Source organism: Sitophilus oryzae, unplaced genomic scaffold (genome assembly GCF_002938485.1).
Source record: "Sitophilus oryzae breed Bouriz unplaced genomic scaffold, Soryzae_2.0 scaffold_177_pilon_pilon, whole genome shotgun sequence".
In the NCBI taxonomy this organism is placed as follows: Eukaryota; Metazoa; Arthropoda; class Insecta; order Coleoptera; family Curculionidae; genus Sitophilus; species Sitophilus oryzae.
Window position 1 is genome coordinate 6851116 of NW_022146479.1, and position 17414 is coordinate 6868529.

General features: G+C 30.4%; 4 protein-coding genes across 10 annotated transcripts in view; 1 reads left to right on the forward strand and 3 right to left on the reverse strand.

Annotated features, from left to right (window-relative positions):
- Positions 1–415: 415 nt before the first annotated feature.
- LOC115882365 (ubiquitin-conjugating enzyme E2 N) lies at positions 416–1914 on the reverse strand. Its single transcript, XM_030900412.1, has one exon. It carries the CDS (start codon positions 1704–1706, stop codon positions 1251–1253), a length of 456 nt encoding a protein of 151 aa, XP_030756272.1. The 5' UTR covers positions 1707–1914; the 3' UTR covers positions 416–1250.
- A 2463-nt stretch (positions 1915–4377) lies between these two features.
- Positions 4378–9075, reverse strand: LOC115882358 (coiled-coil domain-containing protein R3HCC1L). 3 transcript variants are annotated; one of them, XM_030900388.1, is made up of 9 exons: positions 8829–9075; positions 8484–8680; positions 7301–7435; positions 6487–6724; positions 6173–6432; positions 5895–6114; positions 5605–5839; positions 5272–5502; positions 4378–4614 (listed from the first exon to the last, which is right to left on the reverse strand). In XM_030900388.1, the coding sequence occupies exons 2-9, from the start codon at positions 8615–8617 to the stop codon at positions 4544–4546; spliced, it is 1524 nt and encodes a 507-aa protein (XP_030756248.1). In that variant the 5' UTR covers positions 8618–8680; positions 8829–9075; the 3' UTR covers positions 4378–4543. The 3 variants fall into 3 exon arrangements, with proteins under 3 accessions (XP_030756248.1, XP_030756247.1, XP_030756249.1); XM_030900387.1 differs by having other exon boundaries at positions 8484–9075; XM_030900389.1 differs by lacking the exons at positions 8484–8680; positions 8829–9075 and adding an exon at positions 7948–8035.
- Positions 9076–10113: 1038 nt separating this feature from the next.
- On the forward strand, positions 10114–14743 carry LOC115882279 (venom protease-like). The gene is made up of 8 exons (XM_030900245.1): positions 10114–10328; positions 11690–11898; positions 11949–12078; positions 12756–12888; positions 13170–13333; positions 14055–14156; positions 14261–14413; positions 14470–14743. The coding sequence occupies exons 1-8, from the start codon at positions 10247–10249 to the stop codon at positions 14625–14627; spliced, it is 1131 nt and encodes a 376-aa protein (XP_030756105.1). The 5' UTR covers positions 10114–10246; the 3' UTR covers positions 14628–14743.
- Positions 14744–14953: 210 nt separating this feature from the next.
- Positions 14954–17414, reverse strand: part of LOC115882278 (NGFI-A-binding protein homolog) — a 28198-nt gene continuing 25737 nt past the window's right edge. The window contains exons 7-10 of one of the 5 annotated variants that reach the window (XM_030900243.1): positions 15828–15904; positions 15699–15768; positions 15586–15618; positions 14954–15501 (exon numbers count right to left, since the gene is read on the reverse strand). In XM_030900243.1, coding sequence (XP_030756103.1) covers positions 15310–15501; positions 15586–15618; positions 15699–15768; positions 15828–15904 — 372 coding nt within the window. In that variant the 3' untranslated portion in view covers positions 14954–15309. Of the gene's footprint in view, positions 15625–15698; positions 15769–15827; positions 15905–17414 lie in introns of all 5 variants that reach the window. The other 4 variants (XM_030900242.1, XM_030900241.1, XM_030900239.1 and 1 more) reach the window with 4 other exon arrangements.

A 17414-nucleotide genomic window follows, 5' to 3' on the forward strand; every position in this document is an offset into this window, starting at 1 on the left:
CACTATAAGAATAAAGATTGTGCTAATGTCAAGACAGTAAACTGCCGCCAGAGTAGAGTATTTTTAGTTAATGAAATGTATTTCTATTTATTTTCTTTCTGTGATATACAAATGACTGTTGCTAGAATAAAATTTCCTGCTGGTCGTTATAACCATCTAATAATTGTGTTTAGCTTATATTAACCCCTATTTTTTGTTAAGACAACTCATAATGTTTTTACATATCAATTCTTCATGACAGTATTTAAAATAGTCTTGTACTTTTATTTTAATTGTTCATTAAGTGTTTACAAACAGTATAAATGTCTATTAAATGTTTCAATATATTTATATTCCCAGTTTTTATTTATTTACCCCTCTACATTTTGAAGAAATTCACTCAATTTCTTAAATTTAAAAAGACAAAAAGCAAGTCTCTTATTGAAAGAAATTTATTTGTAAAAAGCCTTACATAATTTTATTTACAACAAACTAAATTTCATCCTTAATTGTGATTAAACACAAAATAATTGCTTGAACTGAAAATAATTTTTTAAGGACTCCTTATTAAGAATAACAAAAACAATATTACTCAACTGATTAGTTACAATGATTATTGTTTTTTTAATTATTTGGGTCTACATTTTAAAGATACATCATTGAAATATAAGTAAAAAATAGTATGAAGTTTTTCTTTTATAGGAAGTCCTTCCAATACTTTAAAAATACTAAAAGATACACCACATTAATATACAATTAAATAAAGAAAGAAATTTTGTCTTAAACTAAAACATACTAATTATTACAATAAAATTGATTATTTAACGTAAAATAATCAACAGAATGCTTTCAAAATACGACTCTGAGGAATAATTATTTTTACACGTTTCTAATTTAACAACTGAGAAAGTAAAAAATAAATAAAGAAATTTAATGATTTTATAATTGGTAAAGCTCAATTACCATTCCAAATCACCTCACGGATATTTCATAATTTGTAGGTAATGTACACATTATTACAATAATTCCTTACTGTTTAGGAAGCGATAAAAGAGTTTGAAAACTATAGACAGATTAAATAGCTCAAGTGATTTGGTATGGCTAAAAGAAAACAAGATATATAGAGTAGATAGGCAACTAACGTAACACATAAATTTTGCCTTGGTTATCCACCACAACAAAAATCAAATCAACTTGCCAACCCACCCCATTCAATATCTAGGTATTTCTAACCATTAAGTATATTATCGAACGAGATAAATAAGCACAGCTTAATTATCCATTGCATATCTTCGTGTCCATTCCTTAGCATTTCTTATAGCTTCCGATTCGTTTACTTTCCATAATTCCGCAACATCATTAGCTAAAGGATCGTCTGGATTTGGTGCACTTAGAAGTGCTTGAATGGATAATAACACGGTACGAATTTGAAGTGCAGGGGACCATTTATCCTTCAAAATATCCAGGCAAATTCTTCCTAGTCTGTCTATATTTGGATGATATATTTTGGTTATAAATCTCACTTTGGGAGCCGACATTGGATAATCTTCAGGTAAAAACAATTCTAATTTAAAGAGGCCCCCTTCAAATGGCGAGTCCTCAGGCCCTGTTACTATAACGTGAAAATAACGGGCATTGCTATCGTCGGGCACAGCACTAATTCCTGGTACGGGTTCTTGCATTAATCTTTGAGTTTCCTTGATTATCCTGCGTGGTAAGGCTGCCATTTTCACTTATCAATCAACAATAAGTTCCTATTTTGCAATATAATCACTTCACTCCGAACAAAGTCTTTAATTTCTTATTAACAGGTTTTAAAAATACGTTCTTTTAGTATCATATTATCCCTATTCAGGGATTTTTCTATCGAATTAATTTTCCTTCGCGACAGTTCTCCCTTTCCGCCACTTCACTAGTAATAAACCAGCATTGCCAACAAAAATTTGGTTTCTTAATGTTCCTAGATAGAGAATTATCGTCGCAAGACACACACCGTTAAAAATTATCGTACACCATAACGTACACTATCCTAAGAACAGTTAACCTGTAATTAGTTTACCGTTCTTGCACTATCCTAACTGATCCTAACCCAAGAACGGTAAACTAATAGGATTGCTCATCCTCATAAGACGTACGTTCGCCTCTTCCCGCGCTTCAACTGACAGTTGTGACGTTATTGTGGCCCTTGTCAAAATGTTGTCAAAGCCTTCGTGGCCTTGTCATGATAGTGTGTATTATTAGTTGCCTATGGTAAACTTATAAAAATAACAGCTGAGAAATTTTGAGTTAATTATTTTGTCAATTTTAAATGTGAAAAAGGTGCCTTTAAAGTTTTTAGAGCTATAGAGTGTATAAATACGTTCATTTTGTGTTGTGGATTGTGACAAAGTGCATACTAAGTGCCCACGATTTTGTTTATTGATTATTTTGAAGCAAAATATGGAAGTACTCTAAAAAGAATGCTTGCAAAAGGTGATACACTGGGAACTGCTGTTCTTAAAAATGCATTATCCGAGTATTTAATACGATTTATACAGTTAATTTTCTATACTGCATACATATAAGGTGTTTAAATAAATAAACTAAATAATGAACGTTTTGCATTCGGTAACCAATAATGCACGTGTGTGTATTATTAGTTGCCGGATAAGGACTAATAACAATGACAAGGGCTACAATGACGTCACAAAGCGAGTAGTTTTCGCATGCACCTGGCGGACACTTTTGGCTGAATGAGCAGTCCTATTAGTTTACCGTTCTTGGGTAACACCTGTCAATGTAGCGGCGTTAGCGGTTTAGTCAGGGCAGGTCAGGGTTTAGTTGAATTCCGACTATAGCATAATCAAAGGCATAATAGGAATATATCACATAAATAGGAATTTTAAAAGCGGAACAAATAAAAATAAATTATTAATATCGAGAAATAAATAGATATTAAACAAATGCATAGATTGTTTTATTTTAAATACTGTATTAACCCATTTTAACACAATACTTATTACCTACCTACCTAATCATAATTTTATTATTATAATGAGCCCCATTTATCTGGGTAACATTGTGTTCAAGCGAAACTTTTCCAGTATTAAAAAAAATATTTTTATTTTGATAATGTGTACCCAAAATGCAGAACGTGCCTCTAACAAATAAATTCAGGATTGTAAACTGTTACACTTTAGAACATACCTATAGCAACGCAATTCGCGTAATTTCCCAGCCCATAAAAACTTCTAAGAAATGTGTAGGGATGACCACGGGTTTTTGCCAACCAGTAAAACGCAGCTCAAGGGTTCGAGTAGAAAGTTGACCTTTAATTAATTGGTTTACTTTATTTTTAAAATTCACGATCTCTACCCATTTCCAAATTTTTGACTACGCATATATTATCTGCCTACCTACTAATGCAAAAAAACCACCGCATAAAAATTACATGTGGTAGTATCTATACAATACAAACTTTACGTTTCGAAATAACATATTACGCTCAGTCTGTAATCACATATCAGATAATGAAAATACTTATTCAATATAACTCTGACAATAGCCTGTGAAAGCGTTTTAATCCGGCCCTGAGAGTTACCCGCTGCTAATATAGGATCCTTGCTAATATGGCGTCGCGATTCGTGAAACGACATCAACACAGGACATCAAATTCGGCAGAGTCGGCGTTCTGGTTGATTTTCCCAAAAGCTTTCAATTAATTTTATTAACAAATAAATTAGCATTACCCGTCTTTTTAAACAACTGAAGTAGATAAAATCGTTCAAGATTTATTGAAATAGTTTTAGCCCCTTAAACAATAACATGCTTTTAAAAAGGCAGCTTATCTGTTTTCTCTGCTTATCTCATTTAATAAATACCGTATGATCGAAAAAAACCGGCGTCCAGTTGGCTGGGAAATAACGATCGATGACATTTCCCATATAAATTTACATATAAAATCACAGCGATCTTCATCTCATAGCCATCGCTGACGCCGTTTTTATTCGATCATACGGTAGTTATTAGACCGAAATCATAAATTTGATTTTTTTTCGGTAGCCTCCGTATACTTTATTTTAAACGTATTTGCATTCCCCATATAATTTTACATATAAAATGACAACGATCTTCATTTCATAGCCATCGCTGACGCCGTTTTTATTCGATCATACAGTATATCTAGTTAGTTGAGTTACTGCTACATTTGACTTATGGAGTGTAGTATCTCTACACTCCATAATTTGACTTAAAGTCGAGTCAAATTACAAGCTCAAGACTGTACGGAAACAGGAATTGATACTGTAAAAGCTTGTTTTACTGGTTGCTCGATAGAAATCTTGTCGATACAATTTTCCACATTTTTTATTAATCGGACCTTATTCCTTCTTATTTCTGTTAGATTAAAAAAAAATCAGTCAGTTAACATTTATTGTAAATATTTGCTATCTAAAAGATCGCAAAAAATAAAGAAAATAAAACATAAAAATATAAATATTATCACAAAACTGAAAATATGGAAATATATATTTTTTTCCGATTGTTAAGGCACTTCATAATTTTAAAATTATCAATTAATTGATGGCTAGTTTACTGTTGACTTAAGGTTTCCTTCCCAAGCATCTTTTTCGTTTTGTCGTGTTTGTTTTTTCAATTCTAGAAAAAAAAAACAAAAATGTATACTGGGTCTTTCAAAATATTTATACAGGGTGAGTCGTAAATAAGTGCAAATATTTTCAGGGCTGGTAGATTTCGATAAAAGAAACATATTTTCTCTTTACCATTTTTCAGATAAGTCCAAAATAACCGAGTTATACAACAGGCAGTTCTAAAAAGTCTTCGAAAAATATACAGGGAAATTTAAAAGAAAACACGATTTTCAAAATCTTTTTTTTTTTTGCGAAAAAAACCTCATAGACGTGTTCTTGGGGTCGAAATATACCACCCCTGAAAATATTTGCACTAATTTATTGTATCATGTATCATTATATATATACAGGGTGGTCCGGACTGTATTCCGGAAACTTCGGCAGAATATTCTGCAGATAAAAATAAGTAAAAAAGTTTGTACAAATGTATGTCTTAAAATGCTTAGTTTCGGAGATACAGGGCGCAGATGTTAATTTTTATTTCGATTTTTTCCAAATAATTTTTGAAGTAACGTCAATATTTGGATGAAAATTGGTGTCTGGGAGTTTTATGACCTGAGAAATTTTGAGAAAACAACTTTTTTACTTATTTTTATCTGCAGAATATGCTGCCGAAGTTTCCGGAACACAGTTCGGACCACCCTGTATATAAGTATAAACGGACCTTTGGCTGCCTTAAGATTTTCGCGTTCCTTGGCACTTTGTTCTTTGCTAATTTGACTTTTGGCACCTAAATGTGACGTGATCAGACGCCTAGCAGTTTGAAGGTTTGTTTCTGGTCGTCTCATGGCAGGTTTTAAATCAAACTGATTGGCTTTTTCCAAAGTCAAATTGCTAGCTGCTGACATAGGACGAACTTTTATGAATGGATTGGATATTGCCATTGCCTTTTGCGCTGAAACAAAATGAACTGATTAAATTAAATATGAAAATTTAGTATTAAGTATTATTTAGATTATACTGATATAGTGTACCTATACATATACCAATTTAGTACCTTGTGTACTTGAGCCTAATACTAATATAGCATGTGTATCATCAACCCATTTCACATACATTGAGTCACTATTTAGTTCACTAAAAGCTGATATTAAATCTTGAGTCTCCATCGTGGCGGGAAAATCGTGCAGCTCTACCATATGTTCCAATTCTTCTATTTGTTTGGCCGTATAGGCCGAATAATCTTCCTCTGCTTTTGCTATAGTTACAGTAGGTCCAACTTTCTGTATTATCTATAAAAACCAAGCGAAATTTGAGCTAAAAAACGATTAATATTTATACAAATACCTCCGTAAAAATTTCTTCTTCTAATTCTCCATTCTCATCAAATAAATCTTCCCAGTTGTTAACATTGTCATTTTTACCAATTTTTAAAGTATTGTCGTCTTCTATATACTTAATAATGGGTCTCGTTTTTCGATTAATGTTTTGTTTTGCTTTTCTCATAATTTCTTTTTCCTGTTCATGCTCGTTTTTCTTTGTCTTAGGTTCTTTACTTATTTTAGGACTGAAAAATTGAAATGTATAAAACATAGTATAATTAATAATTATTGTTTATGCTTTACCTGGTTTTAACAGGCTCTGTGTTTTCTTCCAAGACAATCACATTATCTATTTGTTTTGATTTGTTCACCGCTACAGAAATAATATTAACACTATCTTGTGTTGGGCAGTCTGGTTTATTATTCACAAGACCTGTTGCTTCAGATTTTTTTGGTGATTCAGGTTCAGTTAGACAATCAATATCAAAAGCTTCTGGATGTGTTTGGTCAATATGATTTTTGGTATATAGTTCTTCATTTTCAAAAACTGCATCAGCTAGATACTGAAATTATGTAAAATGAAATGCCTCCTCATTAAGAAATATATTGAAACATACACAGGGTGTAAAAACTTTCTCCCTTGAAGCAAAACTAAGGGACTCATTTCCATCACCCCCTGCAATTTGAGGTCTATCTTTCTGTATAATCTTCTTCTCGTTTTGTTTAGGTTTTCTTTGAGCAGGTGGAACATAAAGTTGTATTGGTGGCCTTTTCTTTCTTGTACTGTTGCTATTCTCTGCCATTTGCTGACTTCCAAAATTTTTACTATATTTTTCTTCAGATTCAGAATATAATCTACAATAACTGTCTATTTACTATAAAGATTGACAACTACAGAGCGAGTCACCCCGTTCTCAGAACAGCGACATGTCAAAACGACCAATGAGATTTATACAAAATTCAAAACAGCTGTCAATTTTAAATTTGGTACTATTTGGTAGCTTTCATTGGTTGTTTGAAATGCCAAACTGTGTCGCCAGCGACACATCAAAAGAGCCAATCAGATTTGTACAGAATTCAAACAGCTGTCAATTTTAAATTTAGTACAGCTCTCATTGGTTGTTTGAAACGTCAAACTGTGTAGCCAGCGACACGGCGCAGTTCTGAAGCCCCGTTCTCAGAACTGCGTCGTGTCGACAGCGACACTGATTGACACTTCAAACGACCAATGGGAGCTGTACTAAATTTAAAATTGACAGCTGTTTGAATTTTGTACAAATCTGATTGGTTCTTTTGTCGTGTCGCTGGCGACAGTCGCAGTTCAAAATCGCTGTCATTTTGTACGGAAAATTAAATAGGAAGTGTCATCGATCGTCATATCCACTTCATCTGAACGCCGTTTTTTTCGATCATACGGTAGTATATACTTACAAAAACTTTTTTTGACATATTCCCACAGATTTGGCACTTCCACTTCCCAAAGAAATTACCGCTAGATCTGACAATTTAGCTTGATATCGAACAACTCTTAGATAATTTGGACTGAGTATGGGAAAGATTAATACACTGAAAGTAAAACGAATGAAAGTAAAATTTCTGACCATTGCAATGTTGCCACATTGAAAATAATATATTATTTATTCTTAAAATTAAATCCTTGCAATTTGTCTCAAAAGTTATAAATACATGCTATGACTGAAAAATACAGGGTGAGTCTTAAATAAGTGCAAATATTTTAGTGGTAGTATATTTCTACCCCAGAAATACGATTGTGAGGTTTTTTTCGCGAAAAAAAATTGGAAAATTTGGAATTTTTTGAAAAGATTTTTGGATTTTTTTTAGTTAAAAAACATAATTTCTTGATAATATGGCAACATAGGTAGAATAGATTAAATAGGTAGGAGTAGATTAAATTTACAAGAAAGAAAACCCAGGGAAGATCCAGTGGTTTTTGGAATTTTTCAAAGTAAAATATCTTGGTTATTTTGGACTTAATTTGAAAAACAGTAAAGAAAAAATATGTTTCTTTTATCGATATCTACCAGCCCTAAACATATTTGCATTTATTTAAGACTCACCCTGTATATGGATAGAGAGACCACCTACTAATCGGTATTTAAATCATATAGTTGTTTTCCAGATTACCAGACACTACCATATGTTCCTATTGCGCTACCTCTGGCGTTACTAAGAAATGGTGATACCTAGTATGTATTACCTATTTATAATTTATAAATACATATAAATAGTCTAAATTATATAAAATGTTTTGTTAATAATAAACAACTACTTTTTGTTGGAGGAAAAATAGCAAAGAGTGACAACCTTGTGTATTCTTTACATAACCAAGGAGTTATGTTATAACTTTCACCTCTATTTAAATGCCATTCCAATTCCTTTTCCTTGTAATATTATGCTACCTATTAAATAATTCTCTTATGTCAATATGAAACAATTACTGAAACTTCCATCTTTGTGATTATTTTTAGAAATAATCATTAGATTCATTGTATATAATTTAGGGTAGTTTAAATAGGTAGGTATAGTAAACATTTTGACAATGAATATTGCTGTGTTGTAAACAATACAAGGATAAACAATAGACTAGACTTACCAACATTTATTTTCGTTTTTAATAATTCTTTGTAGATCTTCACATACACAACATACAAATTCTTTTTCACAAAATATCCTATTAAATTTTATGGATAACTTTGATAATATTTCCTCTATAGACCTGCTATTCATAGCATCAATATTCCATATGTTTTATATTAAAATTGAAGTATGTTTCCATGCATTCCATTTTTCCTAGGAAAAGGCCAACTCCAATCATAAAATATGTACTTCACTCACAGTATTGTACATGCGCCTTATTAAAATTAATCCACATTCTTATTCTGGCTTGATTAATTTAGCCACAAATTGTTATCATCCACAAAAACATGAGAAATTCTACCTTAAATCCGATCTGAAGATGTTTCAAATTAAAGAAAGCAAAAGCAAGAGCACCACATCACACATCACCCAAATCACCATAATAAAACTATAACCTATAATCATAGACAGTCTGCACAACAGAGCATATTATAATTGTGATTATAATATAATAGAGATAATTGACAGACAGTAATGTTTGATTATTACTTTCAGGGTAATGTAATATATGAAAAAACATTTTATAGAAATAAGGGTGAAAAATCCTTGGGAAAAACCCCGTTTTTTGTCAACGCCCTCTTTGTAACAAAACTTTGTATCTTTGGTTGCCTATACTCTATTACTCCAGTAACAAATATTTGAACTACCTATATCGGTATCAAATACGTTTAAATAAAATACTTTATTTTAAACGTATTTGATCGGTATAATACAGAGATATAGTGGTGGGCTTCGAGCACAGATAAATAACACAGTAATATTAGTTAATTCTCCTATGGTAATATTATTATTTATGTTTTCTGTGCTTCGAGCTTCACCATAGGACCACATAGGACATAAGGAGCTTCCAAAGACATTGGAGCTTCACAGGATTCACAGGACATGGACCACATGGACATATTGTGTGGACATAACTACCTTCGATGAGTGTGCATCCAAAGTGTTCTCATCAAATACGTTATATAAAAAATAATTTTAATATACTTTAAAACTATTTGGTTCCCATCTTATGGTGGTCGCCATATTAAAGCTGATAATTACGAAGGCTCTGATAAAGCACTCCATAGCTCTGATAATAAAATATGTGGGTATACCTTGGGTATACCAATATGTGTATCTGCTATATTAGTTTAATTAATATTACACGATAGTAAAGATGACCGCACAAAAAAAAATAATTACTATTTCTTTTTGACCACCCCTTATAGACCTTAGCAAGAATAAGATTATATGATGATTATAATTTCTTCGTATGTGTATATGCATGCACATCCCCCTACCTCCGTTATTATTATAAACTATTAAGAGTTTTTCTTTGTTTTTGCTTTTTCAGTCGATTTAAGCTATTCATATTTTATAAAATTAATCCAGAGAACTCAATGCAACTTGGAAATTATATATAAAAGAACATTAATAAAGAAAGAATGAAACTATATTACCCAAAAATGCACCAGCACCAGTACATTTGTATATTTGATAAATAGACCACATAATGATAAGTTAGGTGTTTTTTTAAGTAAAGTTCTTAATAAATTGTGGCGCTCTTAGCGAATTAACGACCTTCTTCGTTGACCGTGACGGACCTTATGGACTACGTCATGAAACAGCGTAATATTTATAAAATAATCACCAATACACCAATAGTCTGTCTGTAATAAAGATATGTGATGCATCTTGCTAAGGAAAGATTATAACAAGAAGCTGTAAATACACGTAAACATGTATTTCCGTAATTCTACCAGAATTTGTGTAATTTTTCTATATGTTTTATTTGTTTATTTTGCTAGAATTAAAGCATTAGGTAAGTGTATTTTGTGGATTCTTATCACTCTAAAATAATATATTATACAATAAATTTTATTTAAGACATACCTCTACATAATAACATTATTATTATTATTTATATGGACCATAAAAATTAACACATATATAACTTTACTGATTTTCACATTAGTTTTTTATTGAATAATAAATAATGGTAGAAATGTGCTCATTATTTTTTTTTTATAAAATTGTCACGTTTAGAAACTAATTTTTCTATGTCATAATACACGTTCTATCTATATCTATATAGGACATAGGCGCAGACAGATTTTTTTTTGTATTCATTTTTTTAAAGAAAAAAAAAAGAAATCGTACGGTAAACCCTTAAGGGTAAACCCGGACGACATAGACAATCTGTTTTGTACATAAATTGTCGGAATTAATTTCTAAGAAAGAATACTAAGATAGAAATAAAAAACAATAGGAATCCCCAAGACGTCTTAGACGTATGCGTATATATACAGTTTATTTTGTACATTCTGTTAGTTTCTGAGAAATAATAATGGATAATAGAAAGGTATCATGTTAAAATATGATGAATTTAACACATTAAAATAATTTTATTAATTTTCAAGTTAGTATTTTATTGAATAACATGTAGAAACTAATTTTGCTAATAAGTGCATATATTTTTAGTGCTGGTAGATCTCGATAAAAGAAACATATTTTCTCTTTACCGTTTTTCAAATTAAGTTCAAAATAACCGAGATATTTGACTTTGAAAATTTACCAAAAAAATTGATTTTTCGCTTATATTTTGAGAACCACTGGATCTTTTTTAGGGTTCCTTTTTTATAATTTTAATCTACTACCTATGTTGCCATATTATGAATATATTACGTTTTTTAACTAAACATTAAAAAAAAATCCCAATTTTCTTCTTTCTTTTTCAAGAAAAAATCTTTTCGCGAATAAACTTCATAGACGTGTTTCTGGGATCTAAATATACCACCCCTAAAATATTTACTCTTATTTAAGACTCACCCTGTATAGGTCATAAACGCATTCAGAAAAACATTTTTTTATATTCATATTTTTTTAAAGGAAAAAAAAGGAAACGTACGGTAAATCCGTAGGATATATGACATAAACAATCTGTTTTGTACATAATTTCTCTGAATTAATTTCTAAGAAATAATAACAAGATAGAAATAAAGAAAAAAAATAGGAATCCCCAAGACGTCTTAGACGTATATGTGTATATGCACAGTTTATTTTGTACATTTTGTTAGTTTCTGAGAAATAATAATAGTTATGGAAAAGGTATTAAGTTAGACTATGATGAATTTATTCATACTCTATACCATTTTTTTTTATCTAAAATTTATATCGATATAGATGAGGGAGCAGAATGCAATATACCAAACGGACAAAACGGCTTGTGCACGCCTATACCAAAATGCCAATTTGTCCTGAATTTACTTAAACCAAAATTATTATCCAAAGAAACTGTTACTTTTTTACAAGCTTTAAAATGCGGTAATGTTGGAAGTACAGTACTTGTTTGTTGTCCAAGTTCAAATGTAAGGTCACCAACAAATCCAGACGTAAGTAATAATTTTTTTTATAACAGATTTTTCTTCAATAGATTTTTTAGGAGCCTATTGGTCCTGAGCCTAATATAGATTCTTCTGGGGAAAAACCTTCTGGATTACTGGCTCCTCCAGAGTGTGGCCTTAGTCCCCTTTCTACACCAAAAATTGTTGGTGGAATTAATGCCCATTTAGGTAAATAAATAAATGATATCCATAGCATCAACACTACAACTGCGTGAGCTTTATTAAAATTATTAAATTGATCTAAATAATAATATACCTACAGATGGTTACGTGCATGTCTGTTGTGAAAAAAGTGGGCTATTTATCAAGTCCTGATAACTACATTTTACGAAGCAAAATAAGTAAAAATTCACATTACTGTTAATGTTGCTAAAAAATACCTTATGATGGGGAAATGACAATAATCGATGATAGTTTTGGCGAGGTCAGTCTCTAGTCGTCATTTACTGAAAATTGACATGCTGATAGAAAGACTAAAATAGGATAGAACATAACAATTATTTTTCTGGAAATTTAAAGCCATACCATTTAAAAATAATTTTTATACAATATAAAATTAAATTACAACCTTCTTAAGAACAACTGGCAGCCAGGGTAATTAAAAAAAATAAAGAAAAGTACGGGCCAAAAGTGATGACGTCTAGGGCTTGACGTCGCCAAAATTATCATCGATTGCCATTCCCCATACTCTGACGCCAATTTTTTTTCGATCGTATGGTTATGTATTATTGTACTGTCATTTTTCTTTAGACAGTATTTTAAATTTAGATTAGTTAATTCTTATCAAACTTTCTAACTATACCGTGTGTCGGTTTTTGATTCCAATATACATGTCTTTTTTACAGGGGACTTCCCATGGATGGTTGCCTTAGGTTTTAAAAATACGAGAAATCCACAGCAACCGCGATGGCTATGCGGTGGTACGTTGATCACCAAGAATCACGTTCTAACAGCAGCTCACTGTGTTCGTGATGACCTGTAGGTCCATTGCTTTTTACGATTTGTCGAATATAGGATGCTATCAGACTGTTTTAAGAAGTTTTATAGACGTATTCTGCATTTAAAATAATAAAACTATTTGATATAATTTAAAATAACGTTCATAGATTTTGTTACTAAAAAAAGCGTGCTAAAAAAGATTCTTTCTACTGCGCATCGAACGAGGTGCGCTGTATCGAGAAATTCTAATAACATCCTATATTTGACGAGCTGTACTTGTGCATTGCGGTTCGTTTCATTAATTTAGAAATATTTTTTAGATATTTGGCGCGCGTTGGTGAAATAAATCTGTACAAAGACGATGACGGAGCACATCCTGTGGATATTCCAATTGCGAAAAGGATTGTTCATGAAGGTTATGCGCAAAATAGGTATCTTTTCGATATCGCAATACTTGTGTTGTCTAGGAACATCGATGGCATCGGTACGTTATTCTTGCTTCCTTGATTATAAAAAAATTGACCACACAGTATATTTCATAAGTAAACCGGATCTGAACAAACGTTTCACTATAATTAATACACACACAATTTTAAACCTGTTCCAAGCTTTTATTCTTAAATGTTTTATTCATTTTTACCTGAATTATTAGTTATTTTTTCCATCTGTTTTTAACTTCACTTAATGTTAGCCTCTGATTTTTATTTTGCTAGAGAAAATAAGTATATAAATCTCATTTAAAATATGTTAATATAGGTATATAAAAATAATAAATAATGCTTTTTACCCTGCAATAATAATTAATATGCTTTTTTACCCTGTAATAATTAGAACTCTTTCCATTGAAATTCTGTCATTTTACAGAATTTACACCTTCTAAGAAATGTTAATATATCCTCTGTATAATCCGGATTTGCAACCTTGTGACATTTTTTCTTGATCCTCTAAAGGACATTTGTGAAAGTTTTCATTTACATTTTCTTAAAGAAAATAATTTGCTGATGTTTCAGTCTTTCTGCATTTTCTTGACAGTTTTTCATACTATTTTAAAAAATCTATAGTCCAGTTTTTATATAATATATTTAATAATAGCATCTTGTAACAATTACGAAGGAGTATGTTTAAGAGCGTGTAATTTTACAAATTTTGTTTGATTTTATGTAAATAAATTGTAAATTTTTATTGGTAATAATAATTATTTTTAGAAAATACTGGTCCAATATGTCTTCCTTGGGAATCAGACTTACGAACTATGTCATATTTAAACCATCATTTGTACATAACTGGATGGGGTTCAACGATACATCGTAAGATAACTTTTAATTTTTAAAAAGATTATTATATTAATTTAGATAATTTTTAAATTATCTAAATTTATTTTTCTAAGGATCCAATAAAATTTTATTTTTAGGTGGGCCAACCACAGATGTATTACAGGTCACAAATGTACCTATTATTGAGAACAGTCGTTGTAAAGAACAATATACTGGATTGAGTGATATAAATGACACAGTTTTATGTGCTGGTGTTGGGAAAAAAGATGCTTGTGGTGGGGACTCTGGAGGTATTGTTTTTTAATATGAAAAAAATTTCGTAGTATTTATTTTTCGGGTTTTTTAGGTCCTTTGATGTATGGCAAAAAAACAGATGATAATGAGATAGGGTTTTATCTTGTAGGGGTTATTTCATATGGAAGCGGTTGTGCCAATCCAAACTATGCTGGCGTGTATGCCAGAGTGACATTTTTTATTGACTGGATTCGAGAACATATCATTTAGTTTTTTAATCCTCTGTAAAATAATAAAAGAAAAAAATTATGACAGTAATACTATTGTTAATTAAAAAAATAAGTATCATTATTTATTTCCTATTGTTACATACATTTCAGAATTAACTATCGAGTTTTCTTGAAGGTATTAAAAATAACATAAATCGCATCATCAGAATGACAAGTTGATTGTTCACGGAATTGATTATTTTTATTTTTATACACATGATCTTTATGACGAACATATGAGCCTGGTTGACTTTTTACATTTGTAACGAAAAGTTAAATCAAAATAAAATATATATTTTTTATTTTTAAATCTACAACATAATTTTGTCTAAAACAATGTCTTATGTATTGGTATTTATAAATAATTTATAGTAAATGAATAATTTTAGGTAAAAAAAATTATATCTATTTCATATTCAATTAATATAATCTATATTTCTCTAATGAAAAAGAAATCAAGAGACATACATAAATCAATAAAAAAAGACAATGGTTTAATACCTAGTAAAGCAACTATATTTAATAAATATCTAAAATCTTTTGTACTTTGTAATTATAAAGATATATACATTTCCTCGGTTGTTATTTCTTTACATATTTTGAAAATATATTAAACAACATATTCATAACGCCCAGTCTAACCGTTATTTGCAAAACTGTACACTAAATTATGTTTTAAAAGTCTATTCTTTGTTGTTTTCGTCGATTTCGCGGACTGGCACTGAAGTTAGAGATGTCATTGGGAGAATGGCAGGTGACATTGCTAGAGCAGGATTGGCCACTGCTATGATGTTGTCTCCACTGGCCGCTATTACTTGAACCTTAGGTGAAAATTTACTTGATTCCTCATCATTTTCTATGGCTTCCTCCGTTTTCTTCTATGCAAAATAAATCATTAATATACATTCAGTTTCAGGCCCTTATTGCAATTTATCGTTTAAAAATATCAAATTACTTACATTGGTCGTCGAACAGGAATCCTGGTCTTGATTCTGAAACTGGCGCAATTAATAAAATGTTTATAATGTTATATTTTTTTGAGTGCGTTCTTGATTTATTTTATTAAAATTACCTGCGGCGAGCTAGAATTGCTGTACGTGAATTGGGAATCTGATTCTTCTAATTCTATTCCTAAAGATGTTCTGAAATAATATTAAAGTTTTTTTGCAATTATTGTGTTGCTTCTTATTCAGTTCCTTACCTTACACCGTGCTGGTTTCTATGAGAGTGGAACAAAGTGTGCAAAGAATGTCTTACGGATAACGTTTCATCGTAGTCCTGTAGGAATTAAACATGGATGTAAAACAATAATCAATTCTCTTTATTGCATTAAATCAGGGCCGAATTAACTAATGCTATATGATATAGCATAGCGTGTTTTGATAGTTGGTGTCCTAAATTTATCGGATACAAATGTTCAAAAAATACCTATTTATTAAACTATACAAATTAAGCCAAAAAGGGATTATCTAGGGCCCCCTGTAAATTTGAGGCAGGCCTTAGATACTATTATATATATATAATAATACTATGATACTATTATATATATATATATTATATATATATATATATATATATATATATATATATATATATATATATATATATATATATATATATATATATATAAATATAATAATTTGAGGCCTTAGATACTATTATATACCACATATCTGTAATTTAATCTGACCCTGATATAATATGGTGTTTTAAATAAAGTGCATGCAAAGCAGAAGCGGAAAATCTTACCTAACTAATATGCAACATTAATAATTCAAGCCCTATTGTACGTCTCTAAAAACAAGATTAGTATGTTGTAGTACAGTGGCATAATAATTTGATATTGAGAATTACTTACCTAACCTGGGGAAAAGTAACATTTATTATCAATCTATATTAATATAATAATTAACAATATTAGGTTGATGTATGTATATAGTGAATTTTTCTATGTAGTTTTAAATAAACCAAATATATAGAAGGAATAACTTAAATATAGATATATATACAGGGTGGTCCGAATTGTATTCCGGAAACTTCGGCAGCATATTCTGCAGATAAAAAGAAATAAAAAAGTTCGTATAAATGTATGCCCTAAAATGCTTAGTTTCGGAGATACAGGGTGTAGAAGTTTCACTTTTATTTCGATTTTTTCCAAATAATTTCTGAAGTAACGTCAATATTTGGATGAAAATTAGTGTCTGGGAGTTTTTTGACATGAAAAATTTGATTTTGATGTCAATATCACTCCTACTAGTAGAGGGCGCCACCTAGATATTTTTTAACTGGTTTGAAGAGTAATAACTTCTCGTCCGTACCTGTATAAAACTAATAAGTAAAAAAATATACATTTACGACGTTTTTTACGTGAAAAAGGTCTCTTGGTGAAAATCGCTAAGAGTAATGGTTTTCTGAGAGATATTTGGAATCGAAATTATCAATACCTGTCATCATTGACATAAATTAAACATGTTCACTAAATATAGTTATTAGACTGAAATCTTCAATTTGAAATGTTTTTGTGTCAAAAGTTCAACAGAAAGTGATTTATCATCATTTTTTGCAGAAAAATTTATGATTAATTTAAAAAAATAAAAAATTCCCAAATTTATTATTTCAGTGAAATAACTATATCTACTCAACGTGTTTATTTTTCGTCAATAATGACATACATGTATTGACTATTTACATTCTAAATATCTTAAGAACGGTTGCTCGTAGGGATTTTTACAAAGAGATATTTTTTACGTAAAAAGTCACAGAGATGTATATTTTTTCGCTCTGTAGT